Below are 22575 nucleotides of genomic sequence, written 5' to 3'. Positions count from 1 at the left end.
GATTGGCACATATTGGGAACCCTATAAACATCAGCTACCATTACTATTATAACTAATATAATGAATGATAATATTTTCTGGAAGGGCCACCTTCATCAACAGGCATCTTTAAAAGTCAAGTAACCTTGGCTTCAGAGCAGGCAAGACCATGAGATCTTCTACCTGTGGGCAATCTAATAAAGTAGAGGTTTGAGTTTCAGAAGATATGTACATACAAACGAGAAGGAAATGAAAAAGAAGTTGATTTCAGAAGATATTAAACACTCTTCACAAGCATACCTTTTTGTTCCCACTCTGTGATTTGGAGCAATATCTATTGTATCTGTGGCTGAATCGTGTCTCACTGCCAGTCCTAAGTCTGCAATACAGCAAGTTCCATTCTTCTTTACCAAGATATTCTTGGATTTCAAATCTCTATGAGCAATGGCTGGTTTCCCTAAAGAAACAAAAAGTAAATGTGATTGCTTAAAAGGTGATACCAATCACAGTTCTACCATTTAGGCTCAAAGCCTCTACTCCAGCATTTCAGCCCACATTGCCCCCAATGCCTGACATGACTAAACAACCTCAAGTAAATCGTTATACCAAAAGTTGCTGAAATTACATTTCTTCAAAGAAAAGAGAAAAAATAACATGCTCCAAAAGATGGTGCTCAAAAAACATAAGTCTAACAACTCAAAGACTGGGAGTTAAAGATGTTTGTTGATATCTTATGAATTATTTATGGAACTCTTGTCACAGACTGGTATTTCAGTCCAAGGAGCAAGCCTCTACACCACTTCCTTTACCCACCAACTGTAATATACACAGTATAAAATTTACAATCTTGAATACTAACAATGGAAACCCTGGAGTCCTCCTATACTGCTGGCAGGAATGTAAAATGCTGCAGCCACTTTGGACAAAAGAGTCATAGTCTAGTAGTGCTTCAAAACCATTAGTGACTGTATAATCCAGCAATTCCACTGTATAAGAGAACTAAAAACATACACCCACCAAAAAAGTATACACCAATGTTCATAGCAGCATTATTCACAAAAGCCAAAAGTGGAAACAACCCAAGTGTCCTTCAACCAATGGACAAATGCGGTATACCCAAACAATGAAATACTACTCAGCCATAAAAAGGAATGAACTACTGATACATGCTATAACATGGATGAATCCCAAAAACATGCCAAGAGAAAGAAGCCAGTCACAGAAGACTACATATGATATGATCCCATTTATAGGAACTATTCAGAATAAGCAAATCTAAAGAGGCAGAAAATAGGTTAGTGGTTGCTCAAGATTAAGGAGTTTGGGAGGAAATGGGGAGTGACTGCTATGGGCACAGTGTTTCTTCTTGAAGAGATGAAACGTTCTAAAATGGACTGTGGTGATGCACAACTCTGTGAATATACTAAAAGCCACTGAATTACACACTTAAAATGGGTGACTTATATGACATGTGAATCATAACGCAACAGACCTGTTATTATCAACAGTAATGATTACAAAGATGAGGGAGGCTAAGATGGGAAACAGCATGTGTGTAGTAATGTGGGGAGTGAGGGAGCACCAGGTGGCAAGGGGATAATCACTAGAGAAGAGAGATATATTGGCATTTGATACCCTACATGGCACCAAAATCATACCATAACAATTTCATAACTAAAATTTAGTATATAATTTTTCAACTATAAAATGATCTCATGCAGTCTCCTTATCTCAGGGTCAAATATAATTATTAGATGGCCAGATAACATTAGGTGGTGGCATGCTGATTTTTAAAAAGCATGTTTCATATTACATTTGATACTACACATAAAAACACACATTCTGTCAGACTTGAATTCTCAAATCGAGATCCTCAAAAATCACAAGACCAGATGCTACTTTTAAGAACTCACGTATCAGTGTTGCTACAATGAGAGACTCTCTAAACAAATTCCCCTATTCCTAACTTCACCTGAAATTTTCAACAGAAAGATAAAATAATTTCATCAAAATTTTAAATCATTTTAAATTTAAAATTCATTTTAAACATCTTCATTTAGGCTGACTTCTTACAAAAATTTTCTAACGGACATTAGATTCATGGGAATTTCAAGCTTAAATAACATAAGTACTTTGAGTTACCTTGGGTACCAACAATCTCCATGTGGAGATGGGCAAGTCCGCTTGCTGTGGACAAAGCAAGTTTTATCATTCCTTCCACAGTAACTGTATATCTGTTCAAATAATCAAAAAGAGATCCATGCTCATGATAATCTGACACCAACCAGAGCTGAGTCCATGTACCATTGTCTGTAGAGGAGAATAACAATGTTTCAAATGGGTTGCAGAACATCCATTTATCCATTCAAAATTTACCACTCTTTTACTCAGTCCTGAATTCCATGACTGCAACATGATGACCGTACTTAAGTCTGTATGTTATTTCCTCATATTTTCACTTTGTCTCACACTATTACATACACAGCTTTTAGACCCTCTGAGTAAGCCCCCTATTCTTGAGATAAGGCAAGGAGAACTAATCCCACTTAAGAGATAAGGAATCATAGTTCAAAGATGGTGATTTTGAATCTACACAGAAGATAGCAGAGCTGCGACTCCTGAGTGGCTAGAAAAATGTTTGGTTCAGGTTGGGTGCTCAGTGGTTCTTTCTAGAAGGAGGAAAGGAAAGGGGAGCATGAGGAAGATGAGAAGTATCTGGAGCCCACTGTGGCCACAGTAGGTAGGAATGGAATAGTATAGGACAAAACTGAAAGTGAGCTTAAATGAAGAAATGCAAGCTTTAATCACAGACTGTACATTCAGTTCACAAAGAAGTCAGATAAGAGGATTATGATTCCAAGGTTTCCAGCTCAGAAAAAATATAAAAATAGTGGTATCATTGACAAATGGGAAAGCTGGGACAGGTCAGGAGGAAAAAAAGCTGGGGCTGAATCCAGTTTTACATAAGGTGATTTTGAACCTCAACAACCAAGAATATGTATTCCAAATATTTGTCTGTAAGCTAATACATGGATTTGAAATGTGTTTTCCCATGGAAATCGTGGTAAAGATTCTGGCTAGGCTTCTAGGTTAGGCTGGTCCACAAAAGCTTATCTAGCATAGGAATAGCAAGAAAACCACATACCAGGAAGCAGCACAATTCAGTAAAAGATACACACTTGGGGGTCATCCTGCCCTGGGGTGAAATCCAGGGCCTAGTTATTATTGACTATGTGACCTCAGATAAGTGAGGCTCTGTTCCTTCTTTTACACACCTTACTTTTGCAAAACTGTTAAGAAGATTTAAAAAACAGGACAACTTTAATTAAGCATTTAGTAGAATACATGGCTCATAAGAACTTAAAATGGGTTGTCCCCTTTCCCTAATGGTTGCAAAAAACAACAACAAAAAAAAACCCACCCCAACTGACATAAAATAGATTCTATATTTTAAGGCTGTTACTTCAAGGAAAGTAACTGATTAGATGAGATGAAGAAGGGTATTTTCAGAAGATTCGGGAGGGGATTTCTGGGTACTTTCGAAAGAATTTAGATACTCAGGACACTAGTTCTTTACAAACTTTATATATAAACAAAGTTTATTCTTCCTAAACTTTATAAACTGATTCTACTCAAATGTATAGCTCTTCTTTTCCCTGATACAAATGCATCACCATTTGTATCTGCATGCTTATTAATCATGACTGAATTCTGAAAGGATGACAAAGAGGAACACAGGCAGATGGAAGAAAGAGAGATTTTCTGAGGTAATTAACAAGAGAGGCAGAAGAAGGACATGTAAGAGGCTGTGTAATATAAAGAGTTGCCTGAGGGGGAATTAACTAAATCAGGAGGATAAAGATAAAGGAGAAGGGAACTGGGGTGGATGTAGCCCATCCTATGATGTTTGTAGGACGGACAAAGTCCATTAACCCCTGACAGAGAAGAAAGAAGAGGGTAGTGAAGACGCAAGAGGGTGAGCCAGTTCCCATGGTGACCACCAGATGACAGCACCAGCTTGGCTGCTGCCTGAGCAAATGGGGAAAAAAAATTTCAGGGCACAGCAGCAAGGGCATTTTCTGCCAGGCTGTTTGCAACTTGGAACATGTCTAAAACATGTTGGGCTTGGGTGAGGTTTGAGCCCCAAAAGGCAGATTTAAAAGCAACCACCACAGTCGAGTTTGAAACTATGCATGTGGCTAAGTCCTTAAAGGGAGCAATTACTGTTTGCAGACCTAGAGCCTTCACACAAATCAATAAAAAGAGTTTTTAGAAAACAAACATAACTATTAAGAAGTAAGAAATGAACACAGAAAATCTACAGTCACAGAACATTGTCTGTAAGGTTGTTTTAAGAGTGAGAAGGGAAACTAAATGGTGCCAAAGGCAGAAGAAAATGAAAACAAAGGACTTAATCGAACTATGACCACTGCTTTTTTTTTTACATTAAGTAATACTGAATTGGGAGTAGCCACTGATACATCACTGCCTACATCCATCACATTCATCACTGCCCCAAGTCACAAAAAAGAGATAATCAAGAGGCCCCTGGAAGGCTCAGTCAGTTAAGCATCCAACCCCTTCTTTTCTGCTCAGCTCAGGATCTCAGGATTGTGAGATCAAGCCCCAGGTGGCGCTCAGCGTTCAGCGGGGAGTCTGCTTAAGATTCCTTCCCTTTTCTCCCTCCCTGCCCTCCCCATCTGCTCTTCCACCCTGCTCATGCTCTCTCTCTCTCTCTCTCTCTCTCTAAAATAAATAAATAAAATATTTTTTTTAAAAAGAGAGAGAGAATCAAATTTGTATGGCTCCTAATGTGATACATATATCGATATATAATATACAATATACAATACATTTTATACACGTATATCATATAAAGTGCATAATATATAGGCAGGTATACAATATTTTCAGGAAATCAATAAAATTACTCAGATTGTCTCTAATCCTAACTACCAGTTTTTAAATACAAGGAGCAAGTTCAGAGATACTATGGAAATTCAATCAACACAATCCAGAATATGATAAACCCTACAGGACAAACAATCCAGTTCTTCAAGAAACTACAAGGAAAAAAAAAATGAAGAGGAACAAAGCAATTTTAAGGGATTTAAATTAAATATCAACCAAATGCCATCTGTGGATTTTGCATCCTAAAAGTGAATAACCAATTTTTTTAAAAAAAGAATACACAACTGCAGAAATGTGAAACTGACTGTATACTGATGACATTTTAAAAATTAACAGTAGTGTGGTCACGTTGCATTAAGATTCCTTAATCTAAAGATACAAATGAAACGTGTTTATGGATAAAAAGATGTATTATCATATCTTTGGCTTCAAATAATTCAGAGGCAGAGTAGGTGGAATCAGATCAAATACGATTGGCAATGAGCTAATCACTTTTGAAGCTGGGTGACAGGCTCTATTCGCTCCACTTTTCTATGTATTGGAAATTTTCTAGAAATAAACTCTAAAAAAGAAACAAGTAATAACTGCTTACTGTTAATAAATTCAAAAATATAGGAAAGCAAAAGGGAAAATCATTAAACAGTATTCTGAAGAAATAAATACTTGAAGAAAATGGTAAGGGAGAGGAGGAAAAAGAGGACCATAGTTCTGGCCAATCTCAAAGAGAAAAGTGGTAGCACGCATCTGATTGCAGGCAGGGATGATGAGAGTGCTAACACGAGTCTCTGATGAAGCTACAAAAGCAGGAACTATGGGCACAACAGTAGAAGCCGGAGCCAAGACAGTAGATGAAGTACAGGGTGAAACCACTGGTCCCCGTCAGCACTCATTCTGACTCTCCACTGACATAGCTTCCGGGCTTCTTGCAGCATGGAACTGATCCAGGGCCCCAGGCACCTGTACCACAGGCAAGAAAGCGGCTAGACAGTTGGTTACCTATGGGCACGGTGGCCCTGGAGAAACTATTTCTCTACTTAATGGAATTGATTTAAAAGTTTATTTAAAAGACTACTTAGCCCCTGCCAACTTAAAACACAGAATACACTGAGAAGTTATTTTTAATAGATAAGGTCATTAGTATCTATTAGAATGCCCTAATGGTCATGAAGAAATGTAAAGGAAACAGATCTCTGGGCTCTAACTTACCTCAAAATTTTGAGCACCCAGAGTTTATAAAACTCTATCTTTTCTATGCTATGACTATACTCAAATAACTAACTGCCTAAAACCAAAATAACAAAAGCACATCACTTTTAAATTTAACAATGGCTCTTTTATCTTATAGAACAATTGGAGATTTAGAAGCATGTCATGAGTCAAGAAAATCTTTAAGAAGTTCCTGTTTGTAAAGGTTTCTCATATATTCTATTTGACTTAATGGGTTTAATCTGTATGACAAACATTTATTTCTCATCAAATCTGACAGTGTTTAGTAGCTGTATTTGTAGAAAGGCTCAAGCAGATTTCATTATACTCAAAGGAGAAGCAGATGTTACTGACCTTTATTGTCTGCTGCTATAAATCCCAGGATGTTTTCATGACGTAACATTACGGTCTGATAAATCTCTGCCTCACGGAACCATGAGCGCTCTTCTCTAGAGGAGAATATTTTAACAGCAACTTCTTCTCCTCTCCACTTTCCCCGCCAAACTTCTCCAAATCGACCTTTGCCAATACTTTCTTGTAACACAATAGTTCTTGCAATTGTTCTCTGAACAAGCAATGGTAAACCTGAAAATGAAAATAGGCATTAAGGAGTGACAGAATAACTCTAAAAGCTCTATCTTTAAGGAACTTACAATCTCACTGAGGAGTGACAAACTACATTTGCAAAAAATAGTAATTCATAATAAAATGAAAATAAGATAATAAATATAATAGAAGAATCTAGAATCTGCCTAGAGAGTCCAGGTAGGCTTTATAAAGTAAGTTGAATTTGACTGTCCTTTACAGAAGGGATAGGACCCCTGGAGAAGAGGAGAGAAGGTTTTCAGGTAGAAGGAATATTAAAGCAAAGGTAGAAGAGGGAAATGAATGGGTGAAATGAATGGATGTTTATGGAACCAGCTCAGTTAAACAGAAGGTGATGTGTATGGGAAAGCAGTGGAAGAGAGGAAAGCTGTCAGAGTATGAAGGGTACGGAATGCTGAGCTCAAGATGACCACTGAGAGGGGCGCCTGGGTGGATCAGTGGTTAAGCATCTGCCTTTGGCTCAGGTCATGATTCCAGAATCCTGGGATCGAGCCCCACATTGGGTTCTCTGTTCAGAAGGGAGCCTGCTTCCCCTCTCCCTCTGCCTGCTGCTTCCCTGCTTGTGTGCACACTCTCTCTCTCCGTGAAATAAATAAAATCTTTAAAAAAAAAAATGACCAATGAGAGCTATGGATAAAATAGGAACTACTAAAAATTTCTGAAAAGGGTTCATGAATGAGGAGAAGCAATTTAAAAATCTTATTTTAGAAGGATGAATCTGGTTAACGGTTTTATTGATGGGAGGAGAAAAGTATGTGAACACAAACATAAAATCAGTATGTACAATCCATACTGATTTTAAAAAATCAGTAAAAATTACCACACAAACCATTTCAAGACAAGTAATTTATGTGCTAGGAATTGGCTGCATAGGCAACATTAGTATCTTAAAGAATGATGCCAAGTAACTGAACGTGGTGATGGGACGCTGGCATTATTTCACCATCCGGACGTGTCCTATTCTAAAATATGTATTTTTAAAATATTGCCACACTTACTTGTTTACAGAAAAGGATTTTTCACTACCTACAACATTTAAGTATCACTATATGTGGGACTATTCCAATTCACTCAATATCATATCCCCTCATAGACTAAGTTAAGTGTTATATTATACTGACCCTGACAATAAAAATACCAGTATAAACCATGTTCTACAAATTCTACTATTTCTTTCAGACAATCTATACACATAAATTTGTGTAATTTATAATCTATATTCAGAGTTCCTTGCTAGACCAAATTAGCCCAATGGTAGTACATGAAATTATGTGCCATCTTTGGTTTCCTGATGTGAAATATTTCTTAATTGAAATGTTAAGTCTTTAAAGAGATCAGAAGTTTTTTCTCTTTTCATCTCTAAGTTTCTCAAATGGGTCCTTTTCCTCTCCTTGCTCTCTATCCTCCCCACCTCTGGCAAAGCAGTTAGCAGTCTGATTATAAATAATTGTTTTTATGTTTATAAGGAGGCTGCTAGCTAAAAATAGATCTGTGAAAAATCCTTATTTAAATTAAGGAGCTCTTTTATATTATGAAGATTCTTAATTATGTGGTTTAGTATAGATACTAATCTATAAAATTTTCTTATAGCCTTTGAACGGGGTCATATCATATACTTAAAGATTTAAAGTATACTCAAGAGTTAATTTCAGGAGGCTACTCTGGAAGTTAGAAAGGCAAGGAGTACAGAAGAAAGGGGAATTACACATGGGAAGTCTGAAAATATCTAACACATTCATGTCCCATGTAAATGATATGGCCAAGAAAGGCTACCAGGACAACAAAAGTTTTTGTCTCCCCATTATCACTGGATTCTAGATACCAAACTAAAATTCAAAGCCAAATCGAGATTCATCATATTATCTATATTTAGTTACCATAACTGACATGAATACATGAGCATTTTTAAAAAGTAGTAATTTTCTTCTAAAGAGAAAAATAAATAGGCCTAATTCAAATCTCTATGTTCTCTGCTTTCCTCTTCTCTATCCTTACAACTGCTTGAGAGAAAAACTTCCATAGGGAAACAAGGGTCTGTGCAGCTTTGCATGCAGTGAACAGCAGAGGTTAGACCCAAACAACCTGCATGCACTGTTGTGAGAGACCACAGGCATAAACAAGCATAATGAGCAGTGGTCCTAAGAGACTCACTCTCTTTCAGAAACTGGCACATGTACACACACACTTTAACAGCACATACAACCTGTGATTCAAATTTACACAACAGGGATTAGGTTAGCTTCAGACGTAGAGCTGCCCACAGTTCCCAAGTTAAAGATACAGTCTTTGAGAAATAGAGATAGACCTTTCCTCCACTAAAGTCACGGTACTGAATAATAAACATATGAATATAACATGAAATGTTTAGTTTTACCTTTTCCCAATGAGCAAAAGAACTAAAGAAGGTATACATAAAGCCATTGTACTGATTCACAGTCATGAGTCCCATGCATGAGACAGCGTTAAGGCTTTATAATGAATAGAAGGGAAACAGGTGGCATTTTCTGCTATCACTCAACACAAGATAGCTTCAGTCTCAATAAATCTGGAGGCCATTCAGCACATAATGAACTATGACGGGGAAAGGAGGCCTTCAACTAAGTTTTTTTGGTACAATGCAGCAAATTAATACCATATGTCAGATTTTTCTTCCAAGTATCTTTTCATTAAGTGTAACACCTGTCATTTGGACAGAACTACAATTTATCAAAACATCTTGTCTCATTTGAACCTCACAACAATCCAATGACGTGTACAGGGCAGGGTTCATTACTTTCATTTTAAAGATAAAATAACTTGGGCATGAGACATCAGCTAACTGCCCGAAGCCACAGAGCTAGCAAACAATGTAGACAAGTTTTTGCAGAGTAAAGCATAAAAGGAAAGAAAGAAACTCTCAGACAACAGAGCTGTGGTTCCTGATGCATCTAAAAATACAGGTAAAATGGAAGAAGAGTGATTTCATTCTTGACTTCATGTCTGCATCCTGAAAAGTAAATAAATGTATTCTTATTCAGAAATCAGCCAGAAAGCAATTTCTTCTAATCCTTTAGGTAGGCTGATTCCCCCGGAGGCCTGATACAGCACTACCGTGCCAAGTGGCATGAGCACCTGTGATTTCTCTGGGTGTAAGTCTGGCCACGAGGGATTAATTCCAAATGAGCTTTAGACACCCTGATTTTCTGGGACTTTGGTCTTTGTTTATCATAGTTTTTTGATCTAGGATGACTTCTAGAATGAGCCAAATCTCCTTTGGTAATGCTTTACATTAACTCAGAATCAACTGGAAACTCCAGGGAAACCCTAAAACAAGCTCTCTCCTCTCCTCTACCACTCTGGCCCAAAGACTGTCAGATCTTCAGTGCCAAGGCTGTTTCATCTCAATCCAAATTCTTGCTGCCTCCCTGCTCAGTATGGTCTCAGGGATCCTTAAAGGCTGTCTTGAGGGACCTAGGTTCCAGTGGCAAGCCTGTGTATGTCCAGTGTCATGGACAGAAGTCACTTACTGAACATACATGGCCAACAGACGACTTTAGACCAAGAAGTCAGTTTCTTCATACTTTTATGACTCAAAAGATATGCATATAAATCAATATATATTCATTTCCTTAAAATAAACAGACATTTGTCATTGCATGAACTTTTGTAGTACTGTATGTGATTTCATGCTTTACTCATATTCTCCCCCCAGTCACAACTTCTGCTTTAATGTTCATTTAGTCACTTAATTATAAAATTATATAATTATAAAATTAGTGAGATTTTCTTTCTTTTTTTATTTATTTGACAGTCAGAGATCACAAGTAGGCAGAGAGTCAGGCAGAGAGAGAGGGGGAAGCAGGCTCCCCGTTGAGCAGAGAGCCCGATGCGGGGCTCGATCCCAGGACCCTCGGCATCATGACCTGAGCCGAAGGCAGAGGCTTTAACCCACTGAGCCACCCAGGTGCCCCTAGTGAGATTTTCATTATGTATATTTTCAAATATACATATTTTCAAATCTTTATTTTATCCATGAACCAGGGCTTTCTTTGAAGTTGATTTATATTTTTCAAGACAGTATATCTCAGTATCTGTTCCATATTTGTGATGAGGAAACAGAAGCCCAAAAGTAGAAACACAGTTTAACCAAGATCAGAGCCAACCAAAGACAAACTTGCACTGGAATCTAGATCTCTTGATTCCTAGCCCAGTGTCAAATTACAATATTGTGAAGGACAGGGGTCTGCCTCTCCTAGCATCCTTTCAAAGCACATGCAAGTGAAAAAAATAAATCCCTTTCAGTTTAAACATGAAGTACCACTGTACCAAAATCTACTTCAAGGGATGATTCTGGCAATTAGCCAGTCTATTTCTGAAACCACAAGAATCAGCAAATGGAACTGAGAAAAGCAAACATCACAGAGGCCATGGATCCATAAAACTATATGGGATAACAAGGTGGTTAGACGCTTTTTTTTTTTAAAAGGTTTTTTTTTTTAAAGATTTTTATTTATTTATTTATTTGACAGAGAGAGAGATCACAAGTAGGCAGAGAGGCAGGCAGAGAGAGAGAGGAAGGGAAGCAGGCTCCCTGCTGAGCAGAGAGCCCGATGCGGGACTCGATCCCCGGACCCCGAGATCATGACCTGAGCCGAAGGCAGGGGCTTAACCCACTGAGCCACCCAGGCGCCCGGTTAGACGCTTTTTAAAGTGAGAAAATCATTAGTTTAATAAAAAATTAGGTCTGAGCTAAAGACAGCAATTTCATATGTTAAAAAAGCAAATAACCTTCACAATTCCAAACACATTTTCTGTCTTGCTTGCTTTCAAGTATAAAAATAAAGCTGCTAAACAATCCTGAATAGAATGGGTAGCTGGAGATCATTTGAGTATTTGTCAACTTCAGCCTCATCCATAAGAAAATAATTATCCTTATTCTTTCTATCTCATGGAGTCATAAGGTGAGAAAGCTTTGCAATTTATACAAACAGGAAGCTGACTTACTTATTTCAACAGTAAAAAGTACATTCTAATTTTCTATGCTAAAATAGTCATAGTCAGACTTCTATTGGGCTTAAGGTTGAACTTAGTATTCACACTAAGTTTTAAACACACTAAGCCAAATTGGCTTAACCAACTAATAAAATAAATAATACAGCTAACTTTTAGAAGATTCCTTAGGAAAAAGGAAAAATAATTCCCTTACCTGATCCAGAACCTGATGTCGTCATATCATAAATTAAATCTTTTAATGTAGTGCCCTCCGAAATAAAAGGGCGATCTAAGGAAGGATCCTCTTCATTTGGCACTCGATGGTGAATCACAGTACGGTTATGGCAGATATAAACCATCAACATGAGTGAGATGCAGACGAAGCAGACTGGTCCAGCAATGACAGCTGCCAGTTCAACGGGACCAAGGCCAGATGAGGGCTTTCCTGAAAAAGGGCCTCAAATGAAATAAATATCAACAATAGCAAAAACATTGAAGGTGGCAACCGCAATTTCTTAATCCTCCGTATTTCCTATACTTGGCCACTACTCCCTTTAGTCAGAGATCCATTCCAGAAGCTCACAGGGCTCAGATCCAGAACAAGTGAAATCATCCAGTCTTCACCCATTGGCCACCCCCCTTCTTGATCACCAGCTCAGTCAACATCCACTTACTCTTCCTCTGCTCTTCAGCCTTGAACTAAGGAAGTAACTTTCCCATTCTTGGGATGTTTATTTGATTTCTTATGATCCAATCCTAATTCTAGTGATTTCTTTTAAGATGAAGGGTCCTTATACACTGAATACTTAATTCTCTAAAGATGACTATTGCTTTTATATATGGAAAATCTTGGCTGATCTAAAGAATTCTGGTTAACAATTAATATATATGATGTTTCACTGCCTTTCGGTATTTAAAAAAAGAAGAAAATCTGAACTTTTTCTGTCTCTAAGAGATAAGCTGTGTTACCTTATGCTGAATGCATAAACAATATTTTTCTTTGTTCTTAAAATTGACATTTTTTTATTATATGTATTTGGTTAAGTATTTTTTTTTCATTAATTTCATTAATTTTGCTAGCACATTCTTTTCTGTCTGCTTCTATGTCATTTTCTGGAATTTTTGCAGTAAGTATATTGGGTCACCTAGATTTATCCTCTATCTTAATTTGTTCACTATCTTTTCTCCCTGAATTGTAACACAATTTCTCAAGCTTGTCTTGCCTTGAGCTTTTCTCACACTAGGCTATAAAATATTAGTCTCCAGTCTGCTACTCACTTTCAGTATTACATTTTTTAAAATAATCAATTGAGCTTTTCATCTAAAAAAGTGATCTTTAACCGAAAACGAACTTTGGACTATCTGAAAGTTCTTCCCTATCATGACATCTACCCAGTTCAGTTCACTTCTTTTGAACCACTGAAACTTTTTATTTGGTAATTTTTTTGCTGTTTGCTTAACAGAGACCTGGGAATGAGGGATTTATGTATGTTTAGCATTAGAAATGAAGTTAGTTCTTCACAGGCTTTATGAGCCCTCCTTTAGATATTTTGAGCCCAAACAACAGAAATGGGAAATTCTGGAATTACAATTTTCTTTTTCATATTAGAATTGCAGATACCCTGAACAGAACTCAGAAAAATTATAGTCCGATAGAAACTTGCCATGGGGAAGCTTCCCTGTAATGCTGAATATCTGGTTTTACTCTCTGTTAGCCCTTGAATGAAGTGCAGGACTGCCTCCCCCTGTAACATGTGGAACTGGCCCTTTTCTGCTGGGCCACAGCAGTGCTTCCTACTTCAGTCAGCATGATGCCTGGACCAGCTGAGTGGAGAGTGAGCACTGTGGTCTGTCTCCCAGAGCAATGAAGCCAGGTGATTCTTCCTAAAGGAGAATGGAGCCTTTGCTCCTATAACCTCCTCACCTCAAACCCCTCAGAGTTTAAGGTTTGGTGGGATTTGTAAGAGGTCCTTTCACTTACTTCTTTTCATATGGGTAGTCAATCTTCACTAGTCTGAAGTTATCTGCAGTATAAATTAAAGAAGTTTCTCACAAGCATAGGAATGAGGGTAGTATTCTTCCATCAATTTGGCTAGCATGAATACAAGTTTCCTGCATTTTTATATTCCTCTGATTATGACAGTAGAAATTTGGGATTTGAGGAAGGATAGGCTCAGACTAAGATCTTAAACCAGAACCTGAAAATTAAACTAATCCTAAGAGTGTATAAAGCCTTCAAATTCCTGGCTCTGCTTGGACACTGTAAAATGTAAACTACAGTGAAGGACAAAAAACTTAGAAATCATATGATTTATACACAAAGATCATAAAGCAAGGTTAAAATTACAAAATGAAGGCATCTGGGCTGTTTAGTGCTGCCCATTATCAATTACTTTAAAAGGCTGGATGATTATACAAGGAAAAGAAACCCACTCTAAGGATAAAGAAGGGACTGCCTGAGGACATACTGCTATGGCAGCTTTGTCGGAATTTCACGTTTAAGAGGCTAGCCTTTTAGGCCTAAGTGACCTCAGAGAAAGTCTATTACTGGAACCAGGTTGTCAAACAACACAACACCCACAAGTCGGGATCTTGGCTACTCCTGTAACTCTACAACCACTGACAAGTTCCTTCTTGCCTCTGAACTGGATTCTAAGATCCCTTCCAGTTCTAAAACCATAGTCGGAATCAGCTTTTCTTGCAGTGTTAAGGAAAAAAAAATCTTATACAACAACTTACCAACAGTTGGGAGTTCTATTTTATTGCAATGGTCCTGGTTGCAGCAATAGGTTGTAGTAACAGACCTAGTTTTTGAAGACGGTGCACATACAAATGGTCTGTCTCGAGGAATTAGGTCAATTTCAGCTATACACATGCTATTGTGTATAACTTTGTCGGTGGTCTCTGTGACAGAGACAAAGCAGAGCCCATCTGTCACACAAGTAAAATTGTCTTTTGTACAAAGGTGGCAAAAACACTGTAATGCTGGAAAAAGAGAATAAGATTCTCTTAGAAAAAATTCTCCAGGTTAACAATTTGAAATTATCCCATATTCCCTAAAATAATACATTCCCGATCCTATTATAATCATACAATTTCTCTGCACTGTTCAAAAAACAAAACTCTTATTACTCTCAGAAGTTCCAAATTCTGTGAAAACCACACATATGTATGAGCCAAAGATGGTAAAATCTGGACCCAGGTTTTTTTTCTAAAACCTTTTTGCTTCCAAGTACAAATTCTTACAAGTAATTTCATTAAGTTAAGGCAAGCATTTGCCCTCCTATTTGAAACACAGTACATTTAAATTTTTAATGGTCATACTTACTTATCAGTTGAAAGCTATGTATTCACATACTCCCCCCACTGGGAAGCAATGTGTGAAAGTACTTCTACCTACTGACGGTAGGTTAGAAATGTCATTTGGGTGGATTGATGGCAATGGAATAAAATGGAAATAGATTTGTACTAAGCCAGACACTCTTTCCTCTTGTGCAAACGCTAGGAAGCACCTACATCTTCTAGCTAGGATTAGTGTACTTGCTCAGTAAGCCAAGAAGACTGCACCAGTAATACATAAATGCTCCAATCACACACCCACCCATACACTGGAGAAACACAATGCTCCATGACCACTTGTATCTTTTGATCTTCGTGGCTCAAGAGGTGACTCCTTTCGGGAAGTCTTCCCCTAATTACCAACACCTTCCAATATACACAGACACACGGACACCCTCTCCACCATGTTCTCCAATGAGGTAAAATACTGTCCAAAGCACACACTGCTTACCAGAATTGCTAGTTTTTTCTCTCCACTATGAAACTGCAAGATCCATAGTAATCATTTCTGTAAATCGATATTTAACATGAGGCCTGGTAAAAACCAGCATTCAAAAATATTTTTTTGTTAAATCAATGATAGAATGGGTACTTACAATCTCATGAAACTGCAAAACACAGGTATGTCCTTAAGTCCAAAGAAACTTGACAATTACTTTTTGGAGAGGAAAAAGTTACAGTTCAGGTAATGTAGTATACAGAATGGCTACTTATGATGAGACCAAGTAGGTCCACAAAGACTGTGTATTTAGAAAAAGAACAGCTCGGCAGGCAGGCCAGAAGAAAGCTAACTCTCTGCACAGCTAACTTGCTGTGCAGGAAGGGTTAACTCAGCAGGGTTGAGTTGCTCAAATCCTGCACATTCCCAAGAAAGACCTGTTTTCAGGCCTGGCCCTTGGCCAGTCCCTAAGAAATGAGCTCTGAGCCCTTGAAATACTCTCCATGATAAGAATGGAGTCACAAGCCTGTGTGACTGAGCTCCAATAAAACCACTGGGCACGAAGGCTCTGCTGAGCTTCCCAGGCTGGCAACACCGTGCATGTGCGGTCACACTGTTGCTGAGCTATGGCATGCACCTGTGCTACTGCACAGGCTGAGGACACTTGGAAGCCGGCATCTGGTTTCTCCTGGGATTTGCCTTTTCCTTTTGATAATTTAATATGTATCTTTCCCACTGTAATAAACCATAACCAGGAGTACAGCTTTTCTGAGTCCCATGAGTCCTTCTGGCAAATCACTCAGCCTGAGGGTGGTCTTGGGGACCTTACCTCACTTGCTAAACCCAAATTCAGGAATGTCAGGATCCCTTGAGGAAGCGATTCTTGGTTGCTGGATTAATTAATATACTTGTTTATTACCTTTACAGACCAGCAAAGTTTTACCTTAATCATTATTAAAAAAAAAAAATTTGTTCTTTCTCTTAGACGTTCAACTGTTTGAATTAACTCCTCCCAAACACAGTAAGAACTCAAAATGAGTATTTAAAAAAGACACAATCATAGTTTAACATTTACAAATTATTTAATTTTTTTCAATTTTGTTATTTGAATTCTATTTAGTTAACATACAGTAAATTGGTAGCTTCAGAGGTGATTTAGTGATTCATCAGTTGCATATAACATCCAGTGCTCATTACATCAAGAGTCCTCCTTCATGCCAATCACTCCCCTCCAGCAACCCTGTTTTTTTCCTAGAGTTAAGAGTCTTTTATGGTTTGCCTCCCTCTGTTTTCATCTTGTTTTATTTTTCCTTCCCTTCCCGTATGTTCATCTGTTTTGTTTCTTAAATTCCACAAGTGAAATCATATTAACATATAAAGATTATTAAAAGAGATGGTGGTTATTCATGGTGAGGTTTAGGGCTGATTATTATAGGTTCAATTCCCTAAAGAGGAATTCTGAATCAGAAACCCATGGACTGGTTTCAGGGATACATGAATGCCATGAAACTGTCAAATGTTGTATGTATTTGCATTTTGAAGGTTCATAGCTTTCAAGAGAATGACAAAGAGGTCTATCACCCACAAAAGATTAAAACCACCACCATAGGAGATTATCATCATTCTCTCCTGAATCCCCTTTACTTGTGGTTAGTCAACCAATATTTTCTAATCATTACTCTTATCAGTTACTGTGCCAAAAGCTTAGTGTACAAAGATTGGTATAATTCATGGTCACAGCCCTTGAAGAGCTCCAAGGCCTACAGAAGGAGGCCTTGTTAATTGATACATTACTTAATTAATACATAATTAATTATTAATACGTAATTAATAGTATTATTATGATATATTAATTATTAATATATAAGTGATTAATAATACATCATACAATGTGGTAATTGCTATATATATATAAATACCGTCATGAATATCCTCTCAGTTCTAAGATCTTCATCTTCTCCCTTAGCATATATGAAATGAGACCTAAACACCTGGTCTAACAATTAAGACTTTTACTTTTGGGGTCCAACTTACCACTCACATTACAAATGCAATCTAGGGCCTCATGCTTCTTACCATTATAACAATCATGTCTTTCAGGGCCATGGTCTTTACACATACTATCTCTATGCCTAGTTCAAACAAGATCTTTTTCATGATAGGCTCTAAACTCTCCCCTACTCTTAACGTAAGTGGCAGGTCCTTACAATATGTTCCCATAGTGCTCTCTGTATATAGAACAAATCAATCTATTTATAGTTTGCTGTTAAAGTGTCTCTCATTACACTAAGAAGGGCCAAGTTTTTCAAAATTTATTTTTCCACCACTGAATCCTGAACTTGGTAATCACAAAAATGTATGCTAAAACAAGTGTATCCCAAACAGGAGGTCACAAGTATGTTGGGAGAAGGGGAGTCTAAGAATTGTGTACAAAATTTTGCTAATGTTTTCATTTAAAAGATAATCTAAATAAATAAGATAATCTAAAATGAATGATTAAAATGCTAAGTAACCACAATCTAAACAAGTACTGTCAGAAGACTTTCACTGATGCTTCTTCAGTTCTGTTAAATTCTTCTTCACGTCAAATGTCCTAATGGCACTCTGTATAAGCAAAGCTCTCATAGTAACTGTAACCCACAGTGAAAAATAAAGGAATCTAGAATCATCACAGCATATGATAAGACAGGCATGGTATATTCAAAGCTAATACCATATATATGCTACCATAATTACATGGATCCTATCTTTGTAGTACAATTGCAAAAGTTGATTAGAAGTAAATGCGGTTGAAGTATCCAGTGACATTTTTCCATTCCCACTTCCAGCATGAGCTAGTGTAGAGAACCATTTAATAAAGATTTCAGTAATGACATAACGTTAACCTCATCTTCAAATGAACACCACAGCTGACATCTCATTAAAATTGGTATTTGAGGATTGCTTGCTGGCAAGTGTTTTGGTTAGATATGAGGTTTGACAATCCTGAACTTACAAACAAAGCCTGAAGTCATTAATAGCACCTTGCACAACATTACCTAGAATGGGCACTTGCAGCTTTTAGTATCACTGAAGTTAAAATACAGAAACAGATTTAAAATGGAATGAGACCTAAGGCTCTTTTTTTTTCTACTGTGAAACCTAAACATCACCTGTCACACTAAATAACAATATTAACTTGAAATCTGTTAGTTGTGTAGTTGTCTTTGTATTTAATTTGCAGGCTTGGTTTATAGTTTTAAATGAGCCAAAAATAAAAATTTTATATCTAGTTTCATAGCTATATAATTTAAGTAACATGACAAATACATTCCATATGTTTTCTTTTAAAGAGGTCATTACTTATGGCAAGTTTGAGAAAGTCGGTGCTAAAGGGCTTCTCTTAACAAGTCTTTCAGTAAGAACAGGTCACTGGACAAACAGAAACATTACTTAACATAAAGCTTAACAAGGTAAGGGTTTTACCTCTTGAGGGAATTTTAAACTTCTATTTTACCACTTTAAATCAGAGTTGAGACTGAATACAAGACTGCTGTTAAATGTATGAGATGTAGTAATATAGTTTAGGGGAAAAATAAGATAATTTAAAAATTCCCATGAACTCATGAACTTTAATTCCCATTTTTAAAAAATTCAAACTTATTTTATTAATAGATAGATCTGACCCCTCGTTATCTCCCTTTCTTAATTAGGTTGTTATTTTTGTTGATTTTCAAATGCATCTACAGAGCAAAATATCTATCTAACAAAGATATACAACGATGTCTTCTTCCTACCCCACAGCCCATAATTTCACGCCCCATGCCACCCTATCCCTTAACATCAGCCTCACCTCGTCAACTTGACTTTCATTTAATTCTGCCATTTTTCATTGAGCATACCCATATGCCAGATGCTGAGCAGGCTGTGGGTTGGAGGGATAAATAAGACAACCTGGACTGAAGGAGCTCACCAGGGTGGAAGAGTAAGTAAGGCATTAAACAGATCATTAAAATCCAGATGCTGGAAGAGAATGATCAAAGTACTTTAACTCTGCCAACGTAGAAGGGAAGGCAAGAAAAGCTGCCCAGGACATCCAAATCAGAACTTGGAGAATATGTAAAACTGATCAATAGTTGAAGGTGAGAAAGCAGTCCTGACAGGGTTTTCTTTTCTCAGTGGTAGGATTTCATGCTTGGTGGCTATAATGTGTTAATGAGACTATCAAATTTAAATAACTATTCAAGATACTACTCATAATGGTTTCATTTTATCAACAAAACGAACATAATACATTCCTGACCGATTTCATCATCTCAATGAAATCATCAAATGAGATACTATACATCAGCACATTTTGAGACTATTAATACAAATCATATGTGGCCATATAGAATTATCAAATATAATAAATGGCATTGTTCCAAACACAATTTATTTGTAGGCCACTAGAAAAACACATCTTCCCCAAAGAAACGTGTAAAATTCCACTCTACAATCTAGACAAACAGGGTCCTAGGAAACCTCGAAGATCATCTCATTTTAATTCAGTTCTGTCATTTTATCAATGAAAAAACAAACCTTAAGAGTATCAAAATAATTTAACAACACTCCATCCATATTAGAGGTCAATGTAAATTCCTACTACATCACATCATAAATGTGATGGTGTTGATATCTGTACGTTTCTGTGTTGGTATTCTTATGTTAAATAACTCAAAACTTTCAAGACTTCTCTGTGATTCAGCGGTACAGCTTCCTGTGTGGACCTCTAGTTTAACTCTTCTGCCCAACAGCAAAGATAAGAATGAAATTCCCTGTTGAGGACATTTCTCCTACCTTGGTCACCTTTTGCTTCCGTGCCCTAATATCTACCAGCGGCCAATGCTTCCTCCATTCTAAAATGCACATTTGCCCACACTTAAACTTCTGAAATTTGCATCTGCAATACAATCAAGGTAAAAAGAAAACTCCAGTTTCTAGACAGAAAAGTTAAGACATGATTACGGTTGTTGCGATTTCTGCATGTGCAAACTTGGCCATGTATGGAAGGGATTATTCATTTAATCACTATCTTACTCATCTGCATTGGTAGCTCTCCTGAAACTAAAATTTAACTTAACCTTAATCCCCATTAAAGTCTTCATAAAGATTTCATTATGGTTCAGCACATAGCTGTTGTATTCACAGAAAATTGTCAATCCTGTGCCAGGAAATAAAATTACTAGCAATAGAAATTTCCAAAGATTGCAGAATAAATCAAAGAATTTTAAAATTTGAAGATGTTGGTGTGATGTGAAAGACTGTCAGAAACTGAACATCTAGATGTCATCAAAGAAAGTGGCAACAGTAATGAGAGATGGCAGAATCCTTGAGGTTATCATCTTCAGTGATGGTGATAAATCTCAAGTTGAGATTCTGGCTCTTCATCCCAACTATAAAGGAAATTTCCATCATTGCCTCATTTCAGTGTCTGGAGGTCACACATCAAAACACTATACTTTTACCAAATGCTACGGCCACCAAGGGTTGATTCACAGCTTATGTATCTGGCTAGACAAATGGGAAAGTAGACAGCCTGTGAAGAGTATACAGAACAAATATCTATGACCTTCGCTGATTAAATAAAAACTAGTATCAGAAACCTTGTCTTCCAGGCCAAGAGTGATAGTGTCTATAAAGCTTATCCCCCTTTTGATGTATATACTTCAATACTCTTTCCTTTTTCAATCCTTCTTTCCCTCTATCAAGAACTTGACCAAAACATCTGGAGAAATTCACTCGTGAATTCACAATGTTCTTTTCTAAAATTCCTTAGAATTTTAGACACTGACACATCTTTATTAGTTTACATGACATCACACTTCCCTAACTTAGTCAATAGTCCTTTGGGATATCTCAGATCTACGTCTCTATACTTCTTGACCTTATACTTGTGCTCCAGACTCATAATATATCTTCCAAGAAATGCTCTGCTTGGCTTGCTTTTTAGTGCAAAATCAAAACATTTAAAACCAAATACAACATTATTCTTCTAATAGTGGTATATGTGATAAAAAGACCCCTTTCTTGCTGAGACAGCTCAGCAGTTAAAAAGGTACAGAGGGATGAAGATTTCTCTCACCAGAGACTGAATTCTGATTTTGCTGGTCATGACCCTTCTTTTCCTTTCCTTTCCCATTACAGCACAATTATACTTTACTATATAGTGAGAGTATTTCCAAATATTACAAATATGCACCAACAGGCAGGTGAAGGATATGCACAATGCCTTTTATTCAGTCTACTTAGCTACTGTTAAAAACAAGCTCATTTTTTGACATGATTATCTGTTTTTTTGGGTGTTGAGTTTGAGGAGTTCTTTACAGATCTTGGATATCAGCCCTTTGTCTGTGGTGTCATTTGCGAATATCTTCTCCCATTCTGTGGGTTCCCTCTTTGTTTTGTTGACTGTTTCCTTTGCTGTGCAGAAGCTTTTTATCTTGATGAAGTCCCAAAAGTTCATTTTTGCTTTTGTTTCCTTTCCCTTTGGACACATGTCTTAAAAGAAGTTGCTGTGGCCAATGTCGAAGAAGTTATTGCCTATGTTCTCCTCTAGGAGTTTGACAGATTCCTGCCTCACATTGAGGTCTTTCATCCATTTCGAGTTTCTTTGTGTATGGTGTACACACCATATTCGAATGGTCAATTTTCATTCTTCTATACATAGCTGTCCAGTTTTCCCATTTATTGAAGAGATTGTCTTTCTTCCACTGGATATTTTTTTCCTGCTTTATCAAAGATTATTTGACCATAGAGTTGAGGATCCACAGCTGGGTTCTCTATTCTGTTCCATTAATCTATGTGCTGTTTTTGTGCCAGTAACATGCTGTCTTAGTGATCACGGCTCTGTAATATAGCTTGAAATCAGACAACGTGATGCCCCCAGCTTTTTCTTTTTCAACATTTCCTTGCAATTCGGGGTCTTTTCTGGTTCCATACAAATTTTAGGATTGTTTGTTCCAGCACTTTGAAAAATGCTGGGGGAATTTTGATTGGGATGGCACTGAAGGTATAGATTGCTCTGGGCAGTATAGACATTTTTACAATGTTTATTCTTCCGATCCATGAGCATGGAATGCTTTTCCATCTTTTTGTGTCTTCTT

At 37.2% G+C, this 22575-nt stretch overlaps 1 protein-coding gene across 2 annotated transcripts in view; it reads right to left on the bottom strand.

Moving 5' to 3' along the window:
- Positions 1-22575, bottom strand: part of TGFBR1 (transforming growth factor beta receptor 1) — a 56687-nt gene that overhangs the window by 12984 nt on the left and 21128 nt on the right. Inside the window, exons 2-6 of one of the 2 annotated variants that reach the window (XM_047700172.1) lie at positions 14413-14658; positions 11888-12130; positions 6451-6681; positions 2122-2289; positions 280-436 (exon numbers count right to left, since the gene is read on the bottom strand). In XM_047700172.1, the coding sequence (XP_047556128.1) occupies positions 280-436; positions 2122-2289; positions 6451-6681; positions 11888-12130; positions 14413-14658 (1045 nt within the window). The remainder of the gene's footprint in view (positions 1-279; positions 437-2121; positions 2290-6450; positions 6682-11887; positions 12131-14412; positions 14659-22575) is intronic. The other variant, XM_047700173.1, reaches the window with a different exon arrangement.

The sequence above is a fragment of the Lutra lutra genome, chromosome 13 (assembly GCF_902655055.1).
Source record: "Lutra lutra chromosome 13, mLutLut1.2, whole genome shotgun sequence".
Classification (NCBI taxonomy): Eukaryota; Metazoa; Chordata; class Mammalia; order Carnivora; family Mustelidae; genus Lutra; species Lutra lutra.
This window is presented reverse-complemented; position numbering and strand designations above follow the sequence as displayed.